This window comes from Haliotis asinina, chromosome 7, assembly GCF_037392515.1.
Source record: "Haliotis asinina isolate JCU_RB_2024 chromosome 7, JCU_Hal_asi_v2, whole genome shotgun sequence".
In the NCBI taxonomy this organism is placed as follows: Eukaryota; Metazoa; Mollusca; class Gastropoda; order Lepetellida; family Haliotidae; genus Haliotis; species Haliotis asinina.
In genome coordinates this window covers 19552475-19579602 of record NC_090286.1, presented here as the reverse complement: position 1 = coordinate 19579602, position 27128 = coordinate 19552475, and the positions used below count along the sequence as shown (strand labels likewise).

Here is a 27128-nt window from a genome sequence, read left to right as displayed (position 1 = left end):
ACTCCCTGACCCCAAGCAATTTGAACTTAACACCCATCAGGCAATACACCGTAAACAAAATACACTGCTTTCCGTCTGCCTCTGTCACATTATGGAATTACACTGACAGGCAGGTGTCATACTTGTACACATGATGTGTTATGATGTTTGTTGTTTGCAAACGAAGTGCGTCCATTTTTCTCGGATGACTGGATCAAGTGGAAAACGGTGCAAACTCAGATTGTCCGTTTTAAGTCCTGCTTTTGACCTGGACGAACGACAGTTTCCAGCCACGCAGTAGTTCACCATCTTGGTATTTGTTAACTGGTTTGAACGCAAATGAAGAGAGCATGTATTTACAAATCCTAATATAACTCATGTTTGACAACGGTAAAAGATTCCACATCGAAACGTCGCATCGTATACAATAAAAGAGTTTGTCACCCATAAAGAATCATACTGTCTTATAACTGACCATACTCCTAAAGTGCCAGTCAAACAAATCGTCTCTCTATACACATGCAATGAACCGTCAGTGTATCGGCAAATGAACCAGACAATGAAAAGACTTCGATACACTAGAGTGCACATACACCCGTTCTGACTAGGTTCGATCTCACAGATGTTTCGATTCGAGGGAAGTAAACCCTATTACAAAATATTGCACATTTGATTCGCGATTGTACACTTATTGTACGTGGCCCAAAAATTAAAGGAACCCCTACACTCATTTTCCCTGACCCGATACGACAGGGTAACTTTGCATCGCAACTCTAAAACCTGAACCCCAAACCCAGAGCAATTGAACACACAGAACATGGTATTGTTAAATGTATGCGCATCACGAGCACACGTGCATTGCATGTTTTGAAAAGTACTTAAGCCATGACATGCATGCGAGCGTAAGAGCTAACAAAATGCCACCACGGCAGTACTTGACGTCAGCACAAAAATGGCAATGCACAGGGATGCTACAGTCCGGAGATTCTCAGGACCATGTAGCCAGGTTCTTTGGCAAGTCCAAAAGCGTTATCTCCTGGCTTGTTGCTCTCCACCGCCATTCTGGTAACGTTAAAATGAGGCCTGGTCGTGGACGTCATCGCAAAACAACAGCCAGACAAGATCGCCTCGTACGCGTATACAAGCTTCGTAACAGCACCAGAACGGAAGAGGGAGTTCCATGCTGCCACGGGCATGGCATGCCACTTTCGAACAGTACAGTGCGTAACAGACTGCGTGAAGGTGCTCTGAAATCAAGGCGTCCTGTTCGTGGTGTCATCATGTCATGAGCTAACAGACAGTGTTTACAGTGGTCTCGACAACGTCAATGTTGGCCAGTACGTCAATGGCATCACGTCATGTTCTCTGACGAGTCCAGGTTCTGTTTGAGATTCGCAGACGGTAGCAAACGTGTTTGGCGACGACGTGGTGACAGGTACAGTCGCAGCACTATCATGGAGCATGATTCCTTTGGGGTGGCAGCATTATGGTCTGGGGTGGGATTTCCTCGACAGGAGGACAGATTTGATTGTTGTTCCTGGTAATCTTACTGGTCAACGTTACGTCTCTGAAATTGTACGCGCCATTGTTGTTCCAGTGCTGTTCCAATGGCCCAGAGTTGGACGTAACTTCATCTTTCAAGATGATAATGCCCGACCCCACAGAGCTCGTGTTGTGATTGACTTTTTGGCACAAAAAGGCATTGTGACACTTCCATGGCCTGCCAAATCTCCTGACCTGTCGCCAGTAGAGCATTTGTGGGATGTTTTGGGAAGGAGAGTTCGTGCACGGCGCCCAGGACCAGCAAATCTCCAGGAACTTGGTGTAGCTCTTCAGTATGAGTGGCAGCAGATTACAAGAGCTACGATTCGTCGTATCATCTCCAGTATGCCCGCTAGGTGTCGTGTTTGTGTTGCTGCACGCGATGGTCACACTCGATATTGACTTATATCTCACCTGAGTGCTACATTTCCTGAGATAAGACCTGATGATTGCTACGATTATTGAGGGTTCCCTTATTTATTTGTTGTTTTTTTTCATTGTATAATCATTACGTCGTGTATTGATTTTATCAGATAGTTATCAACATGTTGTCAGTGTATAACGCATAAAACATTTATGAAAGAAGTTAAGCAAGTATTAGCAATGGGCGGACCACTAAGTCAGCCAGAGAGTCGATTTGAAGAGCTTTGTCTTAAGAATTATGAAAGGTAGGTGATGTCTGTAAGTAAAGATCAACGTTTCGCCATGCTTATTTTTCTTTAAGTGAAGATGGCCGTTCAGCGACACAGTGTCTGTAAATAAAGATCAACGTTTCCCTATACATATTGACTGTAAGTGAGGATCAACGCTGTGCATTGCACTAGCAGAAACAAAAAAAAAGCATTTATACTGAACAGGAAAAGAAACACAAGTTTCGAACGAAATGTCTTATGAAAGTAAGCATTCATGTTAATTAATGTCTTCTATTTAAAACAGAAACAAATAAACAGAGTTGCGTTTCTTTTGCTGCTCAGTATACTCTTGATGGAAAACGGATTATCATCTTGTATCCTATCAACTTCAGCGTACGGTGGGTGAAACAACTGTTCATGAGGCGTAAAACTTTATTCCTGTACTAAGTTCTAGTTGAACATTAAATCACTAACCACGTTTAGTGGAAGTACGTTGAGTATCTACTAATGTTGCCACTAAGGTTTTGTGCAGGTTTGTTCTATTGGTACAGACACCAGTAATCATGGTGCGGTACGTCAACAAAATGTTTCATCTCAACAAACATATAGTATCTGTAAAGAAATATCTGTTTCTTACGATTATAAAGGTTTTAAGGATTTATTTAAATTTCTGTGAGCCCGATCTCACAACAGTTGCACAGACGCCAGATGTCACTACAGTCGCACAGACGCCAGATCTCACAACACTCGCACAGACGCCAGATCTCACAACATTCTCACAGACGCCAGATCTCACAACTCTCACCAACACATCCATATTGACCATATCGGATATCACCTGTTAAGACTCCACTTCTCACTGAAAGTATTGATCTCAAAGAAATATGCAGACACGACAAGTGATTAAAACTGTCTTCAAAACGATAGTTAAAGTATTAGTGCCAGCTCCCATAGCAGAACAGTGGCCAAGTCGTATCCCTCTCATCTACTCCAGCACGGTAAATATATGAGGCGTCAACCCTATTTTCCATGAATACTTCGATCTGATCTACCTGATCACAGATCAGAAACCCAGACATAAACCTCTCACTCCCAGCAACGCCTACACATCCAGGGTTAACAAAAAAACGTCTTGCTGTCCACATGGTATTAAACGAAGACCTTAATACATTGTGTTGTTTGTGGCATAGACGTCTATTTCTAATTCAAATTAAAGGGTTCTTGGGAGCAGAATTAGACGTCTCATGCTACCAAACCATTTAATTCTTGAAATAAGATGAGATGCGATCGTCACACGATACTCGCGCTAGAAATAACACTTTGTACACAGCATCGTTTCAACTCACGTTGTCGCTTGGGTATATACGACTGACTTCATTAAGTTGCTTCTTAACAAAAACACCACTATATCCGTTTTAGAATTGGAAGTGGAATGAAAAAATAAATAATTGTGGAACTGCATGGCTCATACAACGATTCCAGTTAGATAATTCTGAATGAAATGTTGCCTAGATGACTATAACATTCAGTAGCGTTCAATCCTTCAAGTATCACAGGTTCCACCTTGCGTCCTACTAGTAGGAAGCCAGATATATACTCTTTAAAAAAACGAAACAAAAACAAACAAACAAAAACAAACACAAAAAACAACCAACCAAACAAAAACCAACAAAAAACTTGGATGCTGCCTTGGAGTTTCCTTACTCATTGCATATTACTGATTCACACATAAATCATTGCTCAATTACAATTCTTACAGTTACAAGTCATCACTTAAAATTTCCCAAAACATGATTATCCACGAGGTGTTTGGTAAAACCCTTTGGGACTATTAAAGCCATGTGGTCTGAGTAAACAGTGAGGGGTGAAGAGGAGGGACATATATGTCCCTGTGGCATCCAGGGGGTTAAAGCCATGTGGTCTGAGTAAACAGTGAGTATCTGGGGTGACCACCATGAGCATCGATAACAGCGCGGCAGCGGTGACCCACAGAAGAAAGGAGATGCCGAATGCTGTCTTGAGGAATGTTTTGACTCTTGGTGAATTGCTGTGTAATGTTCTTGTAGTCTCTGAGATTACGCTGGTGGAAGCGTTGAGAAAAGGTATCCCACAGATTTCCAGTGGGGGACACATCGGTGATCGAGTAAGCCAATGTAACACCTGAACATTGTTTTGTTGGAGGTAGTCCTGTCAAACACGTGCAACGTGAGGTCGAGCATTGTGATGTTCCAAAACTGAACCGTTAACGTTGGTGAAGGGATCCACGTGACGTTGATATGGTCTTCTCGCAAAACCCATACCTTCCCATCACCAACTGCGTACTGCCTGGTCAAAGATTCGGCACAGTACAAGTATTTAGATTGTTAAGGATGATGCGGTCGTGATGGTTGAAAGAAAATGTCTCAACCGGTGCAGTAGATAACTTTAGGGCGACCTAACCTGGGTCTGTCATTAACACTGCCAGTATTGTTGTATCGGATCCAGGCGACATGAAGTTGCGGATTTGTGATTTGTGATTTGTGATTTGTGATTTGTGATTGGGGATTGGGGATTGGGGATTGGGGATTGGGGATTGGAGATTCGAATCCCGAATTTGAATGTTTTTTTCAGATTCGAGATTCGAATTCCCAATCCTGAAAACGTTTTTAACTTCATGTTGCTTCGGATCCATAGGTTTGAGATTGTATGTCTCGACACACTGAAGTGACTTACCTCCTCATGCTGCGATGCCTTGTACATGTTGTGGTGCAGCACGTTGTGCTCACCGATCTGGCATTTCTGAGTGTCGTCTATGGTGGCTGAGTATCATTGATGTGTCTTTTTAATGCCTACAGTTATAGACTACAGCACAGGGCGGTACACAATTCCATGACACATGTGCATTTCATGTTGGGTGCATTTTAGCTGTTCACTACAGACGTGAGTGTGACGTTATGTTTTGTTTAACGTTTTTGTTTAAACGTTTTGTCGTCGGCAGCCATTCCCTACATGTTAGAAGACATGTTTAAGAGTTGAAGAGTATGAATAAGTCGCAGCTGCAGTTACTGTCCGTGACAACCTGTTCCTACAGGTGACTCCGGTGAACTGTGTGAGGCTGTCTGATATGTTGCCCACTGGCAGCAGTGCTCAATCAGCGCCCAAGGCTGAAGATTTATTGTACTGTCAATAGTGATGGAAGAGATGGTCATTCGGGGACTGAAGTCTTCTAGAAAGCGGTCGGTTGTTAATACGGAGGACTGCTTCTAGCGCTTCTCGATTGTACTGTTATCTGAGTATGACGACTAAGGCCAAGTAGTGTAAGGTTCGGCAATCATCTGGTTCCTGTGTAATAGTGACCCAGCTGACGCACCATAGCTGTGAAAAAGAACCCTCCCGAGTGTACCACTAATTATGCGTAGTCTGAGGCTGTGGTATCCCGATCCGTGCATGGTCACAGGGGATGGTTGTACCAGACACCAGAGTTAAACACCCAAACTGCATATATGACGGGCGTCACAACCAGGATGAGGCCGACGTAGGTAAACCCCTTGGCCTCGATGCTATAATGGTTGTTACTTGCCAGTCAATGGAGTGTGACGGATTGTTCACATTGTGTTCCGAAAGGACTGACTTTGGATCTGATTTCTCTACGGAAGTTTTGTGCTCTTTCAGCCTAATGTCAGTGGGGAGAGATGTCTCTTCTACATAGTTGCTGCCTCAGTCACACTTAAGTTTGTAGATGCAGCCCCTGGGCTTGTGAGTGGTGTTGGTTGATGTGCATCTGCCATTGACCTTCCGAATGGTCTTTAGTGTTTTGTCTGATCTGAAGGTCACATCTATACCGGCAGTTTTCTTGAGTAGTCGATTGATGCGGTGCCTAATCTGACCTTGGTAGGGAATGTTAATTCTAACTGGGGATGGTTCAGGTTTTGGTTGGCGTTCCTCATGCTGTTGCAGGATCGATGCTATGGTTCTGTCTACAAGTTGTTTGGGATAGCCGTTGAGGTTGATGAATGTAGTTCTTAGATGGTCTATTTCAGTATAGAGATGGTCAGAATCGCAGATGGATTTGGCTCGTCTGGTTAAGGTGAAGACAATTGCACGTTTGATCTGGGGTGATGGTTGAAGAGGTAGTGAATACACTGGGTTTACTTACCCACTGCCCACGAAATCAGTTAGACGCAAGGCTTCACCAATCACCTCTTAATCCACTGTTACAGCATTATCCCAACCCTTAGTATCTTATCCCACCTTTTGTATATCGTTAGACCATCGCTTGTATGGGTGTATGAGATGTATACCTTCTCTCTACACCACACGCTCCCGCTACAAACATACTTCCTGCTAAACTGGACCATGTGGCATACATTATCTGTGAAACTCTTCAGGTTGCGAAACACGTTATAGACGCTATAATAACAAACTGTTTCCATTTTCTATTTTGCCTTCAGACTAATATTTTAACAAGTAATTATGCATAGTTCATCCTGGAGATCATCTGCAAGCAGTCGCAGTTCTCCAGTAATCACTTCCATCCTCTAAAAACGCTCGATTAAACTTCATATTGTGAATCAAACACAAGTGCTATCACGTCCGCAAAAAGCCATTACTTCAATACATAAATCTTCCATCTCCCGGACCTCCCTAGTCACCAAAGTCTACACAGCCGTCATAAAGTGTATGACTATATGACCGACCCTTGGAGAAGGATGGATGCAGAGGCTGCTTCTTGTCGCCTCATACCGCCATCTTCAAACAGGATTATCTATCTACAGCCGCAATGCCGCCCTGCTGCTGTAGTTGGGTTGGCCGCCATACGACCAACCAGACAGTGATTAGGTCATTATTGTCTTCAGCAATGGCCCAACCTTCCTGACATGCTTTGGAGGGACCGTGCAATCATGCAGTTATTATTACCGTCAAATCCCAGTCTGTATAGAAGCCTGATAAACATCAGTCCATAAAACGCCACTAAGGAATACTTTATAGTTCTCGTGGTCAGTGGAAAGTTATTTCATCAAAGGAAAGTGTAAACGTGCTTGAATAAATATTTTGGGGTTGCAATTACTTGATGTCTTACCTATTTGTGCCCTTGTATAAGTTAAGAAAAATATTTGTTTCTGAACGTTCAAATCATAATTATTCAACAACGCATTTGTCACATTTGGGCCTTCGACTTTTTTTTAACTGCTCTATCTAAATATGATACAGACATCTTCCTCAGTTAACTGCTGTGTTACAGCACCAGGTTATCTGAATAATATACAGTTACAGGACATTCCCCAGCAAGGCTTCCAGGTAATGACATGTTGTCACAACTGAATCTCTCTTACCACAAGATTTTTACAGCGGAATCCAAATGTCGTTTTATGTCAGTGTGTCTTTGTTCAGGGTTTTAACTGCACCTATCTCAGGGTATTGATCCTGATAGAATACAACACACTGCATAAACAAGCACTGGTAATTAAACAGTGGAAACGTTCATGATGAATGGGTGGTTGACTGAAAAGGAAGCATCAATTACAGTATCATTCAGGTGAAATGTGCACAAAGTAAGGACAAAGTTGAAGACATGTTGAAATGTTTATTGATATTAAAATAATATAAAAAAAGAAATGCAAAAGTTTTATAAAATATCTTTACATGAAATATGACCATGGCGGAATAGGTTTCAAAATAATTATGCCACTGAATGATTCCATTCAGAAATACAGTTCATGCATGGTCTGATGGAGCTGGCAAACAAGCATGTTTGTGAATAATACTTTAATTAACAGTAATGGATTCTTGTACTGGAGCTCATACACAGGTGGTATAGCCACATGCTGTCAATTACCTTGAAATACAGTTGTCAAACGCTAACTGATGGACATGTCAGTTGTCAGACCTTCAATAATAGACAACTCTGGTGTTGAGATGGTTGCAACAGTTTTACTGTTGTCAGGTTGATCTGAAGGCAACTGCTGAGCTAGTTCAGATTACCTCAAGACATGGGTAATAACAAGAGAACCACAAACTTTTTATACGGTGAACTTATGTTTAAGGATGGTAAAACGCAGTGGTCAAAACAATCTACTACAAAGTATTGCTTTGCCTTATCTTAAAACAGGCAAAACATATATGGCTGCAAGCGACCACTGCCATAGTTCATTATAGTCCCACATCACAGGTATGCTTGCAGTGATCTTATAATGCTGCTTTTATGGTTTGGAAAATATATGTAGAATGAGAAAAAGAACCATCAATACATTAATTATGGACGGAGTATTCAAACTTGATTTACAAGTTTTACTAACTATCACTCAGTGATTGCACCATTTGCCTTTTAATCTTTCTGTAACTACAAAGTTCATATTATGATTGTCATGTCTTCGAGCAGTGTCTCTCAAACACTGTCCATTGCCTGACATAAATGATTATTGGCTAATCCACCACTGCTTATGTTCCCTTGAGGAATCCCATGCAATAATTATGCAGCTTTCTTCATGGTTTAATCATCTAAATTGTTATTTCAAACTGCCTCTTGAATATAACACTACAAAAAGATCTTTCTAACATAGTTCACAGAAGTGAAGTCAAACAGTAATTGCTCATAAATCATGTACATCTCACTCCTGATCATAACATTAATGACAGTGTCCAGAACGACATGTTCTCCAGTTGATAGAATGGATGTACAGGGTGTTCAGCTTGATCTGATCAAGAGTATACTAATGCATTGCATGACCGTGACACAACTGGTTGGGTCTATTATTGTGAAAGGATGTGCCATTGTCAACATGTCCAAAGAGGCAAGACAAGGTTGCTGTTTGACATCTCAGTGTCAAGAAATCATTACCAATGTCCTAACAATTAGCTACAGATGGGTTAATGCTTGTTCTTTAGGCAGTTTGCAGCAGCAGTGAATCGGATTCTGAAAGTAACTGACTTTACATTGTAAAGTTAGTAAACCAAATTAGATAGCTTATGACTGTAAAAACAATTTAATTAAAACATGAAATGATTGGGGATTTTTTTCAGAAGAGTTGTTTTCCGGGACAACAATAACAACTTTCTCTGCTCTCCTATTCAATTAAGTTAAGTCAACCAGTTGTTTGTACCATTTGGCCTCCCAGGTCATGCATATGTAGATTAGCTGAGGTCAAGCTGGACAACTTCTACACTTGTCAGGGACATGCTGTATAATGCTGATGGCACTTCTAAATAAACACCGTCACCTGCCTGTATTCGTTTACACCTTTTCCAACCCCATGTAAACCAATACTATTCTCTCTATAGCTGGGACCAGTGGGGTAGCCTAGTGGTTAAAGCGTTCACTCGTCACGCTGAAGACCTGGGTTCGATTCCCCACATGGGTACAATGTGTGGAGCCCATTTTCTGGTGTCCCCCGCCGTGATATCACTGGAATATTGCTAAAAGCAGCGCAAAACCAAACTAACTCACTCACTCACTGTAGCTCCCCTCTCTCTGTACCCACCCCTTTCTCACAGGCTCACTCATCTGTTTACATCAACATTACCACCTACCCCTTTCTCAATGTACATGTCTTTATACCCACCCTTTTCTCAAAATATCCACCAATATATACTAAACTCACTACTGCATACCCACCCTATTCACTACACACCCTCACCAAAGTCTATATATCACCGCCTATCACTGTGTACTAAACCATACTTCTGTAAACCCATCAGTTTCTTTATATAGCCGTAATTATCACTGTATCACTGCCCCTATAGGTGTGTACCAAGCCACACCTCTGTATACCAACCCTTTATTTATATATCCATTATATATAATATAACATTAAATGCCCAGCTCTAAAGTCTTTATATACTGACCCTTACTTGTTTTTGTAGATCTACACTCAGCCACTTCTATATCCAGGAAGAATCTATGAACCCAAACATATGTCAGATCAAGTCATAACCCAGTACCCACAACTCTTCCACATATACCTCCCAAGCTATATATGCCCACCTCTTCCTACATAATCCCCATCTCTCCTACAACACTATTTCCCACTAAATACGAGTCCATTATCTTCTCTCATGGAGGAGAACATCATGAAGGAGAGCGTCCCCTCTCCAGGTCTAGATGAACCTGAGATCCACTTCCATGTTACACTTGCCTCTGTCTGCCTCATCACGATATTCACCAACAACATCTTCATCTCTGCAACAAAGTAAATCAAGGTGAATACACCCACATCCCTGCAGCATGGCTACTAAAGTGAATACACCCACATCCCTGCAACATGGCTACTCAAGGTAAATACACCCACATCCCTGCAGCATGGCTACTAAGGTGAATACACCCACATCCCTGCAACATGGCTACTCAAAGGTAAATACACCCACATCCCTGCAACATGGCTACTCAAGGTAAATACACCCACATCCCTGCAACATGGCTACTAAGGTAAATACACCCACATCCCTGCAACATGGCTGCTCAAGGTAAATACAGCCACATCCAGCAACATGACTACTCAAGACAAATATGCCCAAATCCAGCCACATGGCTACTCAAGGTAAATACACCCACATCCCTGCAACATGGCTACTCAAGGTCAATACACCCACATCCCTGCAACATGGCTACTCAAGGTAAATACACCCACATTCCTGCAGCATGGCTACTAAAGTGAATACATCCACATCCCTGCAACATGGCTACTAAGGTAAATACACCCACATCCCTGCAACATGGCTACTAAGGTGAATACAACCACATCCATGCAACATGGCTACTCAAGGTGAATACACCCACATCCCTGCAACAAAGTAAATCAAGGTGAATACACCCACATCCCTGCAACATGGCTACTAAGGTGAATACACCCACATCCATGCAACATGGCTACTAAGGTGAATACACCCACATCCCTGCAGCATGGCTACTAAGGTAAATACACCCACATCCCTGCAGCATGGCTACTAAGGTAAATACACCCACATCCCTGCAGCATGGCTACTAAGGTGAATACACCCACATCCCTGCAACATGGCTACTAAGGTGAATACACCCACATCCCTGCAACATGGCTACTCAAGGTAAATACAGTCACATCCAGCAACATGACTACTCAAGACAAATATGCCCAAATCCAGCCACATGGCTACTCAAGGTAAATACACCCACATCCCTGCAACATGGCTACTAAGGTCAATACACCCAGATCCATGCAATATGGCTACTAAGGTGAATACACCCACATCCCTGCAACATGGCTACTCAAGGTAAATACACCCACATCCCTGCAGCATGGCTACTCAAGGTGAATACACCCACATCCCTGCAGCATGGCTACTAAGGTAAATACACCCACATCCCTGCAGCATGGCTACTAAGGTGAATACACCCACATCCCTGCAACATGGCTACTCAAGGTAAATACACCCACATCCCTGCAACATGGCTACTCAAGGTAAATACAGCCACAGCCAGGGACATGGATACTCAAGACAAATATGCCCAAATCCAGCCACATGGCTACTCAAGGTAAATACACCTGCATCTTCCAACATGGCTTCTGAAGGTAAATACACCCAAACCTCTGCAACATGGCTACCCAAGGTAAATACACCCTCATTCTTGCAACATGGCTACTCAAGGTAAATACACCCACATCTCTGCAACATGGCTACTCAAGGTAAATACAGTCACATCCAGCAACATGACTACTCAAGACAAATATGCCCAAATCCAGCCACATGGCTACTCAAGGTAAATACACCCACATCCCTGCAGCATGGCTACTAAGGTCAATACACCCACATCCCTGCAACATGGCTACTCAAGGTAAATACACCCACATTCCTGCAGCATGGCTACTAAAGTGAATACATCCACATCCCTGCAACATGGCTACTAAGGTGAATACACCCACATCCCTGCAACATGGCTACTAAGGTGAATACAACCACATCCATGCAACATGGCTACTCAAGGTGAATACACCCACATCCCTGCAACAAAGTAAATCAAGGTGAATACACCCACATCCCTGCAACATGGCTACTAAGGTGAATACACCCACATCCCTGCAACATGGCTACTCAAGGTAAATACACCCACATCCCTGCAGCATGGCTACTCAAGGTGAATACACCCACATCCCTGCAGCATGGCTACTAAGGTAAATACACCCACATCCCTGCAGCATGGCTACTAAGGTGAATACACCCACATCCCTGCAACATGGCTACTCAAGGTAAATACACCCACATCCCTGCAGCATGGCTACTCAAGGTAAATACAGCCACAGCCAGGGACATGGATACTCAAGACAAATATGCCCAAATCCAGCCACATGGCTACTCAAGGTAAATACACCTGCATCTTCCAACATGGCTTCTGAAGGTAAATACACCCAAACCTCTGCAACATGGCTACCCAAGGTAAATACACCCTCATTCTTGCAACATGGCTACTCAAGGTAAATACACCCACATCTCTGCAACATGGCTACTCAAGGTAAATACAGTCACATCCAGCAACATGACTACTCAAGACAAATATGCCCAAATCCAGCCACATGGCTACTCAAGGTAAATACACCCACATCCCTGCAGCATGGCTACTAAGGTCAATACACCCACATCCATGCAATATGGCTACTAAGGTGAATACACCCACATCCCTGCAGCATGGCTACTCAAAGTGAATACACCCACATCCCTGCAGCATGGCTACTAAGGTAAATACACCCACATCCCTGCAGCATGGCTACTAAGGTGAATACACCCACATCCCTGCAACATGGCTACTCAAGGTAAATACAGCCACATCCAGCAACATGACTACTCAAGACAAATATGCCCAAATCCAGCCACATGGCTACTCAAGGTAAATACACCCACATCCCTGCAGCATGGCTACTAAGGTAAATACACCCACATCCCTGCAGCATGGCTACTAAGGTAAATACACCCACATCCCTGCAGCATGGCTACTAAGGTGAATACACCCACATCCCTGCAGCATGGCTACCAAGGTGAATACACCCACATCCCTGCAACATGGCTACTAAGGTGAATACACCCACATCCCTGCAACATGGCTACTCAAGGTAAATACAGCCACATCCAGGAACATGACTACTCAAGACAAATATGCCCAAATCCAGCCACATGGCTACTCAAGGTAAATACACCCACATCCCTGCAACATGGCTACTCAAGGTAAATACACCCACATCCCTGCAGCATGGCTACTAAAGTGAATACACCCACATCCCTGCAACAAAGTAAATCAAGGTGAATACACCCACATCCATGCAACATGGCTACTAAGGTAAATACACCCACATCCATGCAACATGGCTACTAAGGTGAATACACCCACATCCCTGCAACATGGCTACTAAGGTAAATACACCCACATCCCTGCAGCATGGCTACTAAGGTGAATACACCCACATCCCTGCAACATGGCTACTCAAGGTAAATACAGCCACATCTAGCAACATGACTACTCAAGACAAATATGCCCAAATCCAGCCACATGGCTACTCAAGGTAAATACACCCACATCCCTGCAACATGGCTACTCAAGGTCAATACACCCACATCCCTGCAACATGGCTACTCAAGGTAAATACACCCACATCCCTGCAACATGGCTACTCAAGGTAAATACACCCACATCCCTGCAACATGGCTACTCAAGGTAAATACAGCCACAGCCAGGGACATGGATACTCAAGACAAATATGCCCAAATCCAGCCACATGGCTACTCAAGGTAAATACACCTGCATCTTCCAACATGGCTTCTGAAGGTAAATACACCCAAACCTCTGCAACATGGCTACCCAAGGTAAATACACCCTCATTCTTGCAACATGGCTACTCAAGGTAAATACACCCACATCTCTGCAACATGGCTACTCAAGGTAAATACACCCACATCCTGCAACATGGATACGCAAGGTAAATACACCCACATCTCTGCAACATGGCTACGCAAGGTAAATACACCCACATCCATGCAACATGGCTACTCAAGGTAAATACACCCACATCCATGCAACATGGCTACGCAAGGTAAATACACCCACATCCATGCAACATGGCTACTGAAGGTAAATACACCCACATCCATGCAACATGGCTGCTCAAGGTAAATACACCCACATCCCTGCAACATGACTACTCAAGGTAAATACACCCACATCCTCCAACATGGCTTCTCAAGGTAAATACACCCACAATTCTGCAACATGGCTACTCAAGGTAAATACACCCACATCCAGCCACATGGCTACTGAAGGTAAATACACCCACATTCTTGCAACATGGCTACTCAAGATAAATACACCCACATTCTTGCAGCATGGCTACTCAAGGTAAATACACCCTCATTCTTGCAATATGGCTATTCAAGGTAAATACACCCACATCCAGCAACATGGCTACTCAGGTAAATACACCCACATTCCTGCAACATGGCTACTAAGGTGAATACACCCACATCTCTGAAACATAGCTACTCAAGGTAAATACACCCACATCCAGCAACATGGCTACTCAAGGTGAATACACCTACATCTCTGAAACATGGCTTCTCAAGTCAAATACACCCACATCCAGCAACATGGCTACTAAGGTGAATATACCCACATCTCTGCAACATGGCTACTAAGGTGAATATACCCACATCTCTGCAACATGGGTACTTAGGTAAATGCAGCCACATCAAGGAACACAGCCACACAAGGTAAAGACACTGTCATGTTCATATTACATTACAGTTAAATGATCACTTGTGTGGGTATCACATAATAGGTCACTCACTTCTATTGTGTTTATAGAAGTGGGAAACAATTAACAGTTTCAACTATGGGGATCACATTACAGGCAAACTATCACGTTCATATAACAGCCCTGTAATTATTCAACACACTCCACATACATGAAGCAGCGACCTCATACTACCAGAGACAGTGCCTGTACCTATTCTACACAGTCAACATACATGAAGCAGCGACCTCATACTACCAGAGACAGAGCCTGTACCTATTCTACACAGTCAACATACATGAAGCAGTGACCTCATACTACTGGAGACAGAGCCTGTACCTATTCTACACAGTCAACATACATGAAGCAGTGACCTCTTACTACTGGAGACAGAACTGACCTCAGTTCCACATTCCCGTAGCAGATATGAATGTCACTGGCAGCCTTCAGGATCTTCACTGCAATTTTTGCCTTGACATCTCGGGCTCTTTCCTCTGCTGTCAGCATCAATCTAGGAGATGAAAACAACAGATCACGACTGATAGCTTCACTATTTATGTATAGTTAGCACATTTGGGCTGACAGATCTAAACATGCTTCACTAATACCTATTTGTCATGAATACATTACTCTTGTCTTAGAAGAGAGTTCATTATTGTACCTATGCATGTAACATAAAAAAGATTTTATCTGGATGTGTGGTGACAAGTGTTATTAAATCAACAAATCACTGGCATTGTTATCAACTGTATCCTTGCACATGTCCAGGGTGACCAGTGCCAAATGGCAATATGAAATAACTAAAATAGTAGGACAAGAAACTGTTCCTCCCAACCCCACTTCACAGAAGTGGAAATTAAACCCCCAATGAACTGAACAGAACATTGATGTCTTACCTACCTGATACAAGACTTGTCAGGAGTGGACTGGAGATCAGCTATAGTTCTATCATCCTCATTTACAGGATCACCACTGTCTTCAACCCTTGTCTCATCTGTAGCACAACAGAATGGTGTCTAGGAATTTCATTTAAACATACTGTCATACAAAGCCAAATCTTGACTTTATAATGCTGTTGTTCTTGTTCTGATGCCATGTGTTTGAGACCTGTGATAAGGTAAAGGTGTTTGCAAGTATTTACAGAAGGGGAACCCATTCACCATCATTTCCTCAAAGCTTGGCAGATTTTACTCTACTACCACATAATTTGAGTCCCAAACTATTACTTCCACATCTTCAACTCACTCATGGCAACTCCTTCAGATGCAAGTCTCAGAATACAATCCAGGTATTTGTGCTACAAATCTAGACAGCAAATACAATAAGTGGTAAAGTCTGTGTGTCAATATTCTTTAAAAATGTCACAAGCAGTGACATCAGTAAAACTGAAGGTAACCCCATTTCATCCTCCATTCACCCTGAATCTGCACACCTGCACACTGAGCTGCACACCTGTCCATTGCACTGCACACCTGCACAATTTTAATGAATTTTCTTTAGATTTCATAGAATATCTAGTGCAGTCATATTTGCATAGTCTGAAGCTAATATTTGTAGCAACCATGATAAAATCATAGAGGTTGGCATCTCTGCTAAATATAGAGCTTCACATGTACACCTGCACACTCAGCTGCACACTGACCCATTTAACAGCAAACCTGCACAATGCGCAATTCACCTTCATACTGAGCTGCACATTTTGAGTAAAAATATTTTAATTGGCTACTACATTGTCCATTTGGTCAGAACACAATGGCAGTTTTAGCTTCCTTGTCAGTATGTTTGTTGTTGAAAAGCCTACCAGTGAATGTCAGCTTGTAGTAGAGGTGGTTGGGTACTCTGAGTCCGGGCCAGGAGTAATCACTGCCCTCCTCCTTAGTCTGTGTGGGCCTGACCCTTGTGCCATCCTTAGCCTCCATCCCACGGCCATACACATAGAACAGCTTCTTCTGCTTCACCCTGGCTGGGCCCTTGGTGACATACAGGAACTTGTATGCATCCTCCTTGCTCGGGTCGGCACCTGCAACATGAGAAGCCCCTTCCAGTTCCTCACATGCAGCACTATATCACCACCGATGGCACCTACACTACACTGTCCACCAACATGCACCTGGGGGTTGGTAGAATGTAAATGTGTTAAATTAAACAGTATGGATACCAAACTAGAGTCCATGAAATCTCCTTGTGTTCCAGAGTAAATTTTGGGGGTGGGAGTTGGGGTGTGGGGTAGAAAGATCTTAGTATAGCACAAAAATTAGACATCTCGATATCATCCATTGCAGTTCAACTTTACCATTAACAATGAACAAATTTCTAAGAAAAATTAAAACTTTTTGATAGCAGATAAGCCACATAATCTAGATCCCTGAAAACTTTTGTTTCCATTTCTGACCCATTCTCAATTACCAGTAAATGTGCTTTCAAAATGAGATTTAGCCACAACAATTACTATTCATAGTTTCACTGTAGCTCTAAACTGTGTGATGCTTTGTTCTCAAGTAAAACACTACCAGATACTTATCTCTCCAGTCACATTTCACTAAAATTAAAAACTGAACTTGAAATATTATTTTTTTCTTTTCATGTTTCATGCCAATATAGTTGGTTTGCATGTAGGCTCAAAGGTTCTTTTTTGTTTTAAGTCAGCCATTAAGCATTTGAGAAAAGTGTAAATGTACTCTTACAAAAAAAAAATGTTTCAAGATGTACACTCTCAAACAAATCAATCTTCTATCGCACCTTCATCACAAAAAAGTTTAACATTTTATATCTTCAAATGTGTGAGATGTTAGATGTAGACAAATGTGATGACTTACCCTGCAGATGTAGAATACAACAATTAGTAAAAACTGGTGAAGTAAAATTTGAATAGGCATGGGAAAAATAAAGGTGACAATTTCACTTGAGGTTCTGAGGGCATTTTTTTGGTAGACATTATTCTAAGCTGTAATGTTTTTTAGCTGCCCTTTCTTGCAATGCGGGAAATGCATTCCTTGTAACTCTCATTTAGGTATAGATCGTTTTCCAAACTGTTTAAACCAGCTGATGGATACTTCTGACGAGCAACTAAAACTGTACAAGCTGCTAGATAAACCATACATATTCAAAGCACAAAATCTGTTGCACTTGAAAAGGCATAGACATTATGGAACTTCATAATTCTGTTTGAAACCTAAACATCAGAAAATCATCTGAAGTTCATCGATACTGTCTGGAGTACTCCAACAGAAATGGATGATGTAACTTCTAGCTTATAAATGTGTATTTAATGTTACTGAAATAAAGACCTCACACCCTTCATAACTCAGGATTATTCTTGAATACCACACTGGAATAGAGATCTAACACCCTATGTAACTCAGGATGAGTCTTGAAGACCACACTGAAATAGGGATCTAACACCCTGCATAAGTCAGGATGAGTCTTGAAGACCACACTGAAAAAGAGATCTAACACCCTGCATAATTCAGGATGAGTCTTGAAGACCACACTGAAAAAGAGATCTAACACCCTGCATAATTCAGGATGAGTCTTGAAGACCACACTGAAATAGAGATCTAACACCCTGCATAATTCTGGATGAGTCTTGCAAGGTCCTTGAATTGTACAAGTGATACCATCATCTGGGTGTCCCATTGTTACAAGCAGACTGGCAGCACCCATGGTAGGCCACGATCAGGCAGATCATGTGTGACGACCCCAAAGGAAGACTGCCAAATGGGTCATCACGGCAACAGAAATTACAGCAAGAGTTACAGGACATGTCATCAGTCAACGAACCGTTCCATGACATCTACCTGCAGCAGGTATCAAGATTTTGATGTCCTCTGTGTGGAATACCACTGACCCAGGAACATCATCATTGTCGATTATAGTGGGCAAGGATGATATGTTGTCGCTGGCTGGTACAAAGTTGTTTGTGGTGTTTGCAGACGAAAGCCGGTTCACAATGTTCTATAATAATGGTCGGGTGCAAGTATACCGTTGCAGGGAAGAAGACTAGAGCTGAACTGTGTCCAATACGTCCATCCTTTTGGAAGAGGCGGGGCGATAGTGTGGGGAGGAATTTGGGGGAATCAATGTACACGATTGGTCATAACACATTCAAACTTGAACGCTCAGCGCTCCAAGATAGAGATATGACCCGTGGTAATACCATTTTCTCGCCAACAATAACAGGGAACACTTCTGCAGCACGCCAATGCCAGACCCCACACAGGGCAAATTGTCCAGAACTTTATTAAATGCCCAGAATATACAGGTACTTCCATGGCCAGCACGCTTGACTTAAATCCCATAGAGCATTCGTGAGCAGAGACTTGACATGACTGAGACATTCCATGATGTACTCCTGCTGTATTTATGAACTGTGCTATTCCTACCCCTCTGCCCATCTGACACGTGCTCTTCATGCTTCTCATGGACGCTGCTGGGGCATTGTCCCAAATGCTGGCTTTATTAAATGTACTTTAACTTAAAACCATTGTTTTGTTTTGATTTGCCCACTAAATATAGCATATATATAAATATGGCAAGGTTGTAGTGCACTGATAGGAACTGTTGTAGGACTGAAAAACTGGCACAAATTTAAAACAATTAAAATCTGACAAGTATATACATGTAAAACATGACACTGTGTGTATTCTAATTACAACATAATTCACTTTCTAAAAATGTTTTTTAAAATTATTTCTGAAATTTAAACTTCTCACTGTAATGACAGTAACTGGAATTGTTTAAAATTTGTATCCAAAGGGAAAAGTTATGAATGAAAATAGTAGTCCTGCATTCTGTTGTCATGTGATTACCTAAACTGGCCAATGAAATGGCCTCTACAGTTTATTACAGGTGTGCTATATATCGAAAACATGTAATCACATATTCTAACACATATCAATAATGAATTTACTTATGCCATAAACTCACACCACGTCTAGCAGTCCATGGTACAGACCAATTTCTGCTATGACAGAGTTCATGTCTCATTGGAACACAATCCGAGATATTTTCAGGGTGCATCAATTAATTTCAAGCATTCTGTAACACACAAAAATACAATACATATACAAGGCCCGATCTCCTTCATCCCTTATGGAGGGCGTCACAGGTTACTGATGACCTAACATACTGATAACTGTGATATCTTTTGATGGTTGTGATAATCGTCCCTAAATGTGTGAATCATTGTGGGGGACCTGTCAAGAGATTAAGTGTGATACAACATCAGTAGTCTGCCTTGAGATCTGAGGGAATCCCTGAAGCACCCTTCCAAACAACAAATCCATGCCAGGCTTCTTTATCCCATAGTGAAACTGACTGAAACTGTGGTATAAGCTTGGTTTGAATGTAAACATTAAAAGATGGCCATATATATGTTTTGCAGTTTTATTCACCTTTTCATATCTGAGCACCATGTTTTTAATAGAAAAATGAGTTACCACGCATGGATCATATGTGTTTAGCATGGTTTCATTTCATTACGTGTAGTATTTATGTTCCAAGTTAAGGAATAATTGAAACCAAACAATAGTTTTTGGAAACAAACAACCTGATCTGGCTCAAGTACACCCACATCCTGTTGTGTTGAACTTTGATGTGTTACACAGTTATCTCAAAGTAAAAGTTTGCTCCCTTGGTAGCCCTTCTTCAGTCATAGTTGTGGTTATATTGAACTTGAAGAATTTATATTCATCCCTTTATCTTGGACCGACTGGTGTTTGACTGTTCTTCCTTCATTTATCATTAGTGGTCAAGGTTGATATTGAGTTTAATAAAATATCTTGTGGAGGTATTCACACATCTTGATGCGGAGAAGTACATGTAATAACAGTTTAGGAGACAGGCTCTTACTCAGGCATATCGGATAATGTATCAAAGCTTTTCAAGATGGAGTGAGTGAGTTTAGTTTTACACCACCTTTAGCAATACTCCAGTGATATCATGGCAGGATTTTCAAATTGGGTTTAACTGAATACTGTGTCAGTGAGTGGAGGATCTCACCTTGACTGAAATCATTCAGTCTTGCATGGTAGAAATAGTGGTGTTTGAAATTTGTGTCCTTTCCTTCAAATGGCCGTTCAATCCTTTTTGTTTTGTCTGCTGGTTCCCCATCATAGGTGCCACAGCGGTAGCGTATAGTTCCATGTTGTACATCAACCAAGACAGGGCAGTCCATCACTGAGGCCTACGGACAGACAAGCTACTGTGAGGAACCAGTGGAAATGTACTGCAGCTGTACCCATGGCCAGTAAATACAAATATCTTGCCTCTAACGAGCCTGAATTGCTACATATGGTACACAATAATCAAACTGACTCTTATGGACTAGTCACCTGCAAAAGAAATCGCCAATAAGAATACTATTCCCTCTCCCTCCTCTGTCATAAAAAATGTGATGTAATAAGAAATGCAAATATTTGTTTACCTGGCCTGATGAGGAGGTGGATCAAAACAGTAAACATTTGTTAAACTACCTCAGTGAAATATAATATAGTGGTGAGCAGTATATCTCAGTAAGTTTTGGAAACAGAAATTATCTAGACTTTCCAATGATTATAGACATGTACTGTCTGTTACCAACACCACAGCTTACATGGATAAAGATCTAGTCAGCAGTCTAGAACGTCAATGTAGATAAAGTTTTTACAAGCTAAAAACAAGCATTTGACAATCAAAGTGTATAGCTTACTAAAAACATTATTAGACGTGGAATCAGATTCATTTCCACAAAAAAAACCAAAGCATATGATGATAGGGAAATAGACCACTGGCTTATATTTGTACTGAACATTTAAGTTGTCTCCAAAATAGAATTTTCAGTCTACAGACAATTAAGGCTCATCATCACAGTGGGGCTACTGATATGTGTACTTTGCATAGAAATATTTCATGAAAAACAACTTACAATTTTTACATTTAATATGCATGTAAAAACGAAATGGTAGAAATAGTTCAAATTGTGTTGAAATCTATGGCCAATTAATAATTTGCTTCTTAATTTTATAAGCTACCAAACCAAAGGAAGGAAAAGTATACTTAACATGACATGACAACTGCATGTATTTATTTGGTCGACTGACCATGTTACTAACAAATGATCCCCAGAGACTGAGCGAGTATTAATAATTCCAATGTACTGGGTAGTCGACATGAACGCTGTGACTGACAGAAGCCAATCATTTAAGTTTTACCTTATTTTCCTTCTTTGACAGTGTCTCATTATACACCACGCGTGGGTTGGCCGTCACTCCGACAGCCGGACCACTACTAGCACTTCCCATTGTTATGAAATGTCAAAGTGTCAATCCGTTTTTAGGCGCTGAAAAATATGCAAAATATATCAACCCTCACCAGAGGGGGTATTATAGCGTCATAATTACCACGGACAACTGTCATGGCGCTGGATCACGTGAGTGCATTTAAACCAATCTATATGCAGCTGTAGCCTTCTCTGCGCCTCGCAGGGCTGGGATCTTTCTATCTAATTCAATATGGATAAGACCGTCCAAACGGCTGCGCATTTGAAACAATCGCACAAACTAATCACATGGGTCTGCGAGCTTTACTTGAGCAGTAATATACAGGACGGGGACGAACTTCACTTTATTACACTGCACTTAATGGGAGAGCAAAATTCAGTTACTAATTATAAAGTCCATTTGACTATTTTTAAGCTCCCAACAATATTTCCCCCTTTACAAGTGCATTGGAGTTACTGGGTAGTATATGAACGTATAGTTTTATCCCTCAATATAACAGCTAAAACTGGGATGCTTACTGTACCCATGTAATGCTTACACATAATGTCATTTCAACGCTGATTTCTAATAGGTGGTAATTTATTCTTTAAACAGAGGTAAATTTGTTTTACCCGTTGGAGTAAGCGCTACCGGCATTTTTCAAAAAAGTATTTCTTCATGAAAGACAAAGATTATTCAAACAAATTGAACGCGTTCACCCAAATAAACGATCAAAATTAGTAAACACTAAGTGCACCATAATGATAATTAGTCGATGCACTACCTGCAGCAAATAAAGCCAGTAGATGAGAATTAAACAACATCGATCGTCTCTTCGTGATTCAAGGGAACAGTGAATGACTGGAATATGGCTCAAACGTCGTTAGAATCTCTCACACGGCTGTCTCGTGAAATACTGTATGCCAGCATGAGTCAGTAACAGTTTACATCCCTCCTGTTGCCTCGGCTATATTATGAGATATTGCAGGACCCCATTAAGCCACCATTATTAACCACTTACTGAAATGCCATTTGTATTTCTGAATATTGATTCGAATATGTTTATTATGTGTAAATTTAGAAGCTAAAATAACCAACCACAAAATGAATGAAATTGGCTGGACTATCTAAGCATGTCCATATCCAATGATCGTGACTTTTACCATTTAGTAGCACCGCCTTTATCTTGCTCACTAGATGACATTATCTTTCCATGCAGGAAAGTCAGCCTTTTCAATACAGTTTTGTATTAGCTATTTGTATAGTTTTGTAAATATTGCACAAGCCAAAAGAAAATCGTCTTGTTCAAACGATGAAAGGTGATGACTTCCCCTACATTTTTCACTCCATGTAGTACAGTGCACCCTTTCAAAATGTTATCACGCCAATTACACTAGCCAACAAGAAACTCAGGAGCCAGACATGACAGGAGCCATCTTTTTCACATTCAAATTTGGGTGTATGGCCCTCAGTAATATTGTCCTTCACTTCATGTACCGAGTTTCAGGAAATTTAGTGAGTATCAGAATGGCATGACATAAATCTCAGCAAATACGCAATAATGAGGAAGAGTGGGGATGACTTGCAACGTTTGATAGTTGACATATATGTAAAGAACAAACTGTCATGTCTCTTATATTTCAAAATATGGCCGTGAAACATGTCAGTTATGCTGGTATACCATTTTAAACATATGTACACTGCCGCACGGGGGCTTGCATTGCTGAGTAAGTAAAAGTACATGATGATGGCTATCAGTAAACTAGTGTTGGACCTAGGACGTATTATTGTCAGTCACACAAGAGTGCTCTACCAGAGTCACGAAATATACATATTACAAGATTCTAATGACAGTTACCAGTAACCCGTTCCTTGGTATCTGTTGCTTGGACTTGTGCATGATTATGTTCAAGTATGGGAGTTAAGATGGCTTTCTCAAGTTTCACATCTCACGTGAGTCAAGAATTGACACATTATTGGGCCACTCACTGCTTAGTCAGCATTATGGGCAATGTATTATGAGTACGTTTACTCAGCAATACACCATCTATATGACAGCTATATGCCGGCGGTCTGTAAATAATCGGGTCTGGGCCAGACAATCCTGTGATGAACATCGATCTACGTAAATGGGATACCATGCCATGTGTTGGGCCTGACCACCCGATCCCGTTTGTCACATCTTGTGACAAGCATGGCTTACTGATAATCAATTCCAACCCAGATCTTCACGAGTCGGCAACGTCACTCTGGGCAGTAGTAGGACCTAAAGTGGGGTCAAAAATGGACACCTGTAAGATCAGCAATAGTAGGAACTACAGTGGGGTCAACACTATGGACACCTATAGGATCAGCAGTAGAAGAACTACAGTGGGGTCAACACTATGGACACCTGTAGGATTAGCAGGAGTAGGACCTACACCTGGGTCAACACTATGGACACCTGTATGATTAGCAATTGAAGAACTACAGTGGGTTCAACACTATGGACACCTATAGAATCAGTAGGAGTAGGAACTACAATAGGGCCAACACTATGGACATCTGCAGGATTAGCAGGAGTAGGACCTACACCTGGGTCAACACTATGGACACCTGTATGATTAGCAATTGAAGAACTACAGTGGGTTCAACACTATGGACACCTATAGAATCAGTAGGAGTAGGAACTACAGTGGGGTCAACACTATGGGCACATGTAGGATCAGTAGGAGTAGGAACTACAGTGGGGTCAACACTATGGACACCTATAGAATCAGTAGGAGTAGGAACTACAGTGGGGTCAACACTATGGGCACATGTAGGATCAGCAGGAGTAGGGTCAGCACTATGGACACCTGTACGATCAGCAGTAGTAGGAACTACTGTGGGGTCAAAACTCTGGACACCTGTACTATCAGCAGTAGAAGAACTACAAAGGGGTCAACACTATGGACACCTGTAGGATCAGCAGTAGTAGGAACTACTGTGGGGTCAAAACTCTGGACACCTGTACTATCAGCAGTAGAAGAACTACAAAGGGGTCAACACTATGGACACCTGTAGGATCAGAAGGAGTAGGAACTACAGTGGGACAACACTATGGGCACCTGCAGGATCAGCAGTAGAAGAACTACAGTCGGGTCAACAGTATGGACATCATAATTACAGGTTCTATCATGACATGAGATTGTGTTAAGTCAAACTTAACCTCCTTAAGACATTCACAGACTGCACGTACAATCATAGCGTTGAGTCAAACCTGACCCCATGTTTACATGTATTGTAAATTCCACAAACCATCTAATTTTACTCAGTTTTCATGTGTCAAAACTGAGCATTTTCTACCTACAGAGGTTATTACTTATCGTATCATTCGTAGGAAGCTATGACAAGTAACCTCATGGGAAGAGAATGTCGGCTTAGGTGCAATTTATGACATATATCATAATTAATGACTCCCTGTACTGTCTTCCACTTTATGTATGCAGGCAGTAGCAGTGAGGAAGCATGACTGTGAAACACTGACACAAAACAACCATTTTCTGAAATTTATCGCAGAAAAGATGTGTACAAATAACATCTGAGATTTTTGCATGTCCAAACCGTTATGGTGGCGACCGATGAAATCAATTAATTTTGTGAAGCCAAACAATGTCAAGTACCTTAGACAGTAGGGGAAATCATTTGAAACCATGCATGTGCTCATTAAAGTTTGGGGACCAGTCTGGCTGCATAAAAAATAAATAAATAAAAAAATTTAAAATGTTCCTCAGGCACATTTGTTTCAAAAGTGATGAGGACGGTAGGACTTTCTGTTTATTTTTTGATAGAAAAAAAGTGATGAGGGAGGAACACATTTAATTTTTTTTTTCTCTTAGAAATAGTCTGGAAAGCTTAGCACAAGTTAATGAGCTGTAGATTCAGCTACACATGTTCTTACAGACACTCATTCTTATTGTGGACAAATGGATGATTGGGACGCGGGATCGGGATTATGTTTTTTAAAAAATGACAATAAAAAATGTTATGCGCACAAATAAAAGTGGCGGACTGATGCCCAAGAAACAATTCACGTTTTGTTTAGCCTTATTGTTTTAAAACTGATACTGTTAGTGGCCGTCACTACCGTTATGGTACTACGGTTATCATGGGGTTTGTTACAGGACAGCTTTTGTGATGGCTGTGATATTAAGCTTCTTTAAAGCCGTTTGTATCATAGATATCAAATGTTTTGGAATGTTATTTCACATAAGTTTTTAATCAAATAGCATAGAAGTATGACTTTTTTGTTGCAGTAAGGACAGTGTAGCGTTAACAGCTGTGACAAAGAAGAAAATGGCTTTGATAAGGCCCTTACCTGTTTTTTACAAGAAAGAGACATCCATAAGTAAAACTTTACCTTTTACATATTCTGCACACATTCTGAAATATCAGAATAATTTCATTGAATTATCTTTTGAAATAAATGTAAAAATGACTAATATTAAAAATGTCACTACCATAGTGGCGCTAGTACTGTAACAATGAATTCCAATGTCCATGCTATAACAATACTGTTTAATTTCCTTTTTTAATTAAAATTGATTTATCTGTAAACTTATAACTAGAGTTTGTAGTGCAGATATGTTTGGTAGTAGAACTTCAAGTAAGCATAATATCATTCATATAGTCATTGTTAATCTTTTTGCTACATAAATATTATTTAACATTTGCAAATCAGTAATAAAAAGAATTTTAGGCTTGTCAACCCCTTATAAGCAACAGATATAAAACTTCAATACCCATTAGCCATGTTATGTAGTAGAACTACATATTTCAATACACATGTACATTTAATGATTATCATTTTTGGATTTTTTCTTTTCAATGTTACAAATTTTGTAATGTTAGTGATACAGTTTATTGAAATTTCTAACAAAAAGGGTAAAATAAGAAAAATAAAAACAAGAAAACAGTTTTCAGTTTTTGCCCAATTGAAATATGCACAAATTTTGAGACTCCTTATATTACATAACAACAAAACTCAATCA

The 27128-nt window shown here is 41.1% G+C and overlaps 1 protein-coding gene across 1 annotated transcript; it reads right to left on the bottom strand.

Moving 5' to 3' along the window:
- Nucleotides 1-7701: 7701 nt before the first annotated feature.
- LOC137290932 (uncharacterized) lies at nt 7702-22279 on the bottom strand. The gene is made up of 6 exons (XM_067822142.1): nt 22069-22279; nt 20879-21062; nt 16680-16898; nt 15779-15872; nt 15279-15389; nt 7702-10308 (listed from the first exon to the last, which is right to left on the bottom strand). The coding sequence occupies exons 1-6, from the start codon at nt 22156-22158 to the stop codon at nt 10227-10229; spliced, it is 780 nt and encodes a 259-aa protein (XP_067678243.1). The 5' UTR covers nt 22159-22279; the 3' UTR covers nt 7702-10226.
- Between the last annotated feature and the right edge of the window lie 4849 nt (nt 22280-27128).

Excerpts from the sequence above, each read along its gene's own strand:
- LOC137290932 (XM_067822142.1), bottom strand. The coding sequence starts at position 22,158 with ATGGGAAGTGCTAGTAGTGGTCCGGCTGTCGGAGTGACGGCCAACCCA. Across the intron at positions 21,063-22,068 it reads TGTCAAAGAAGGAAAATAAG|GCCTCAGTGATGGACTGCCC; the intron begins GTAAAACTTAAA and ends GTCTGTCCGTAG. Across the intron at positions 16,899-20,878 it reads ACTGAATGATTTCAGTCAAG|GTGCCGACCCGAGCAAGGAG; the intron begins GTGAGATCCTCC and ends CTCATGTTGCAG.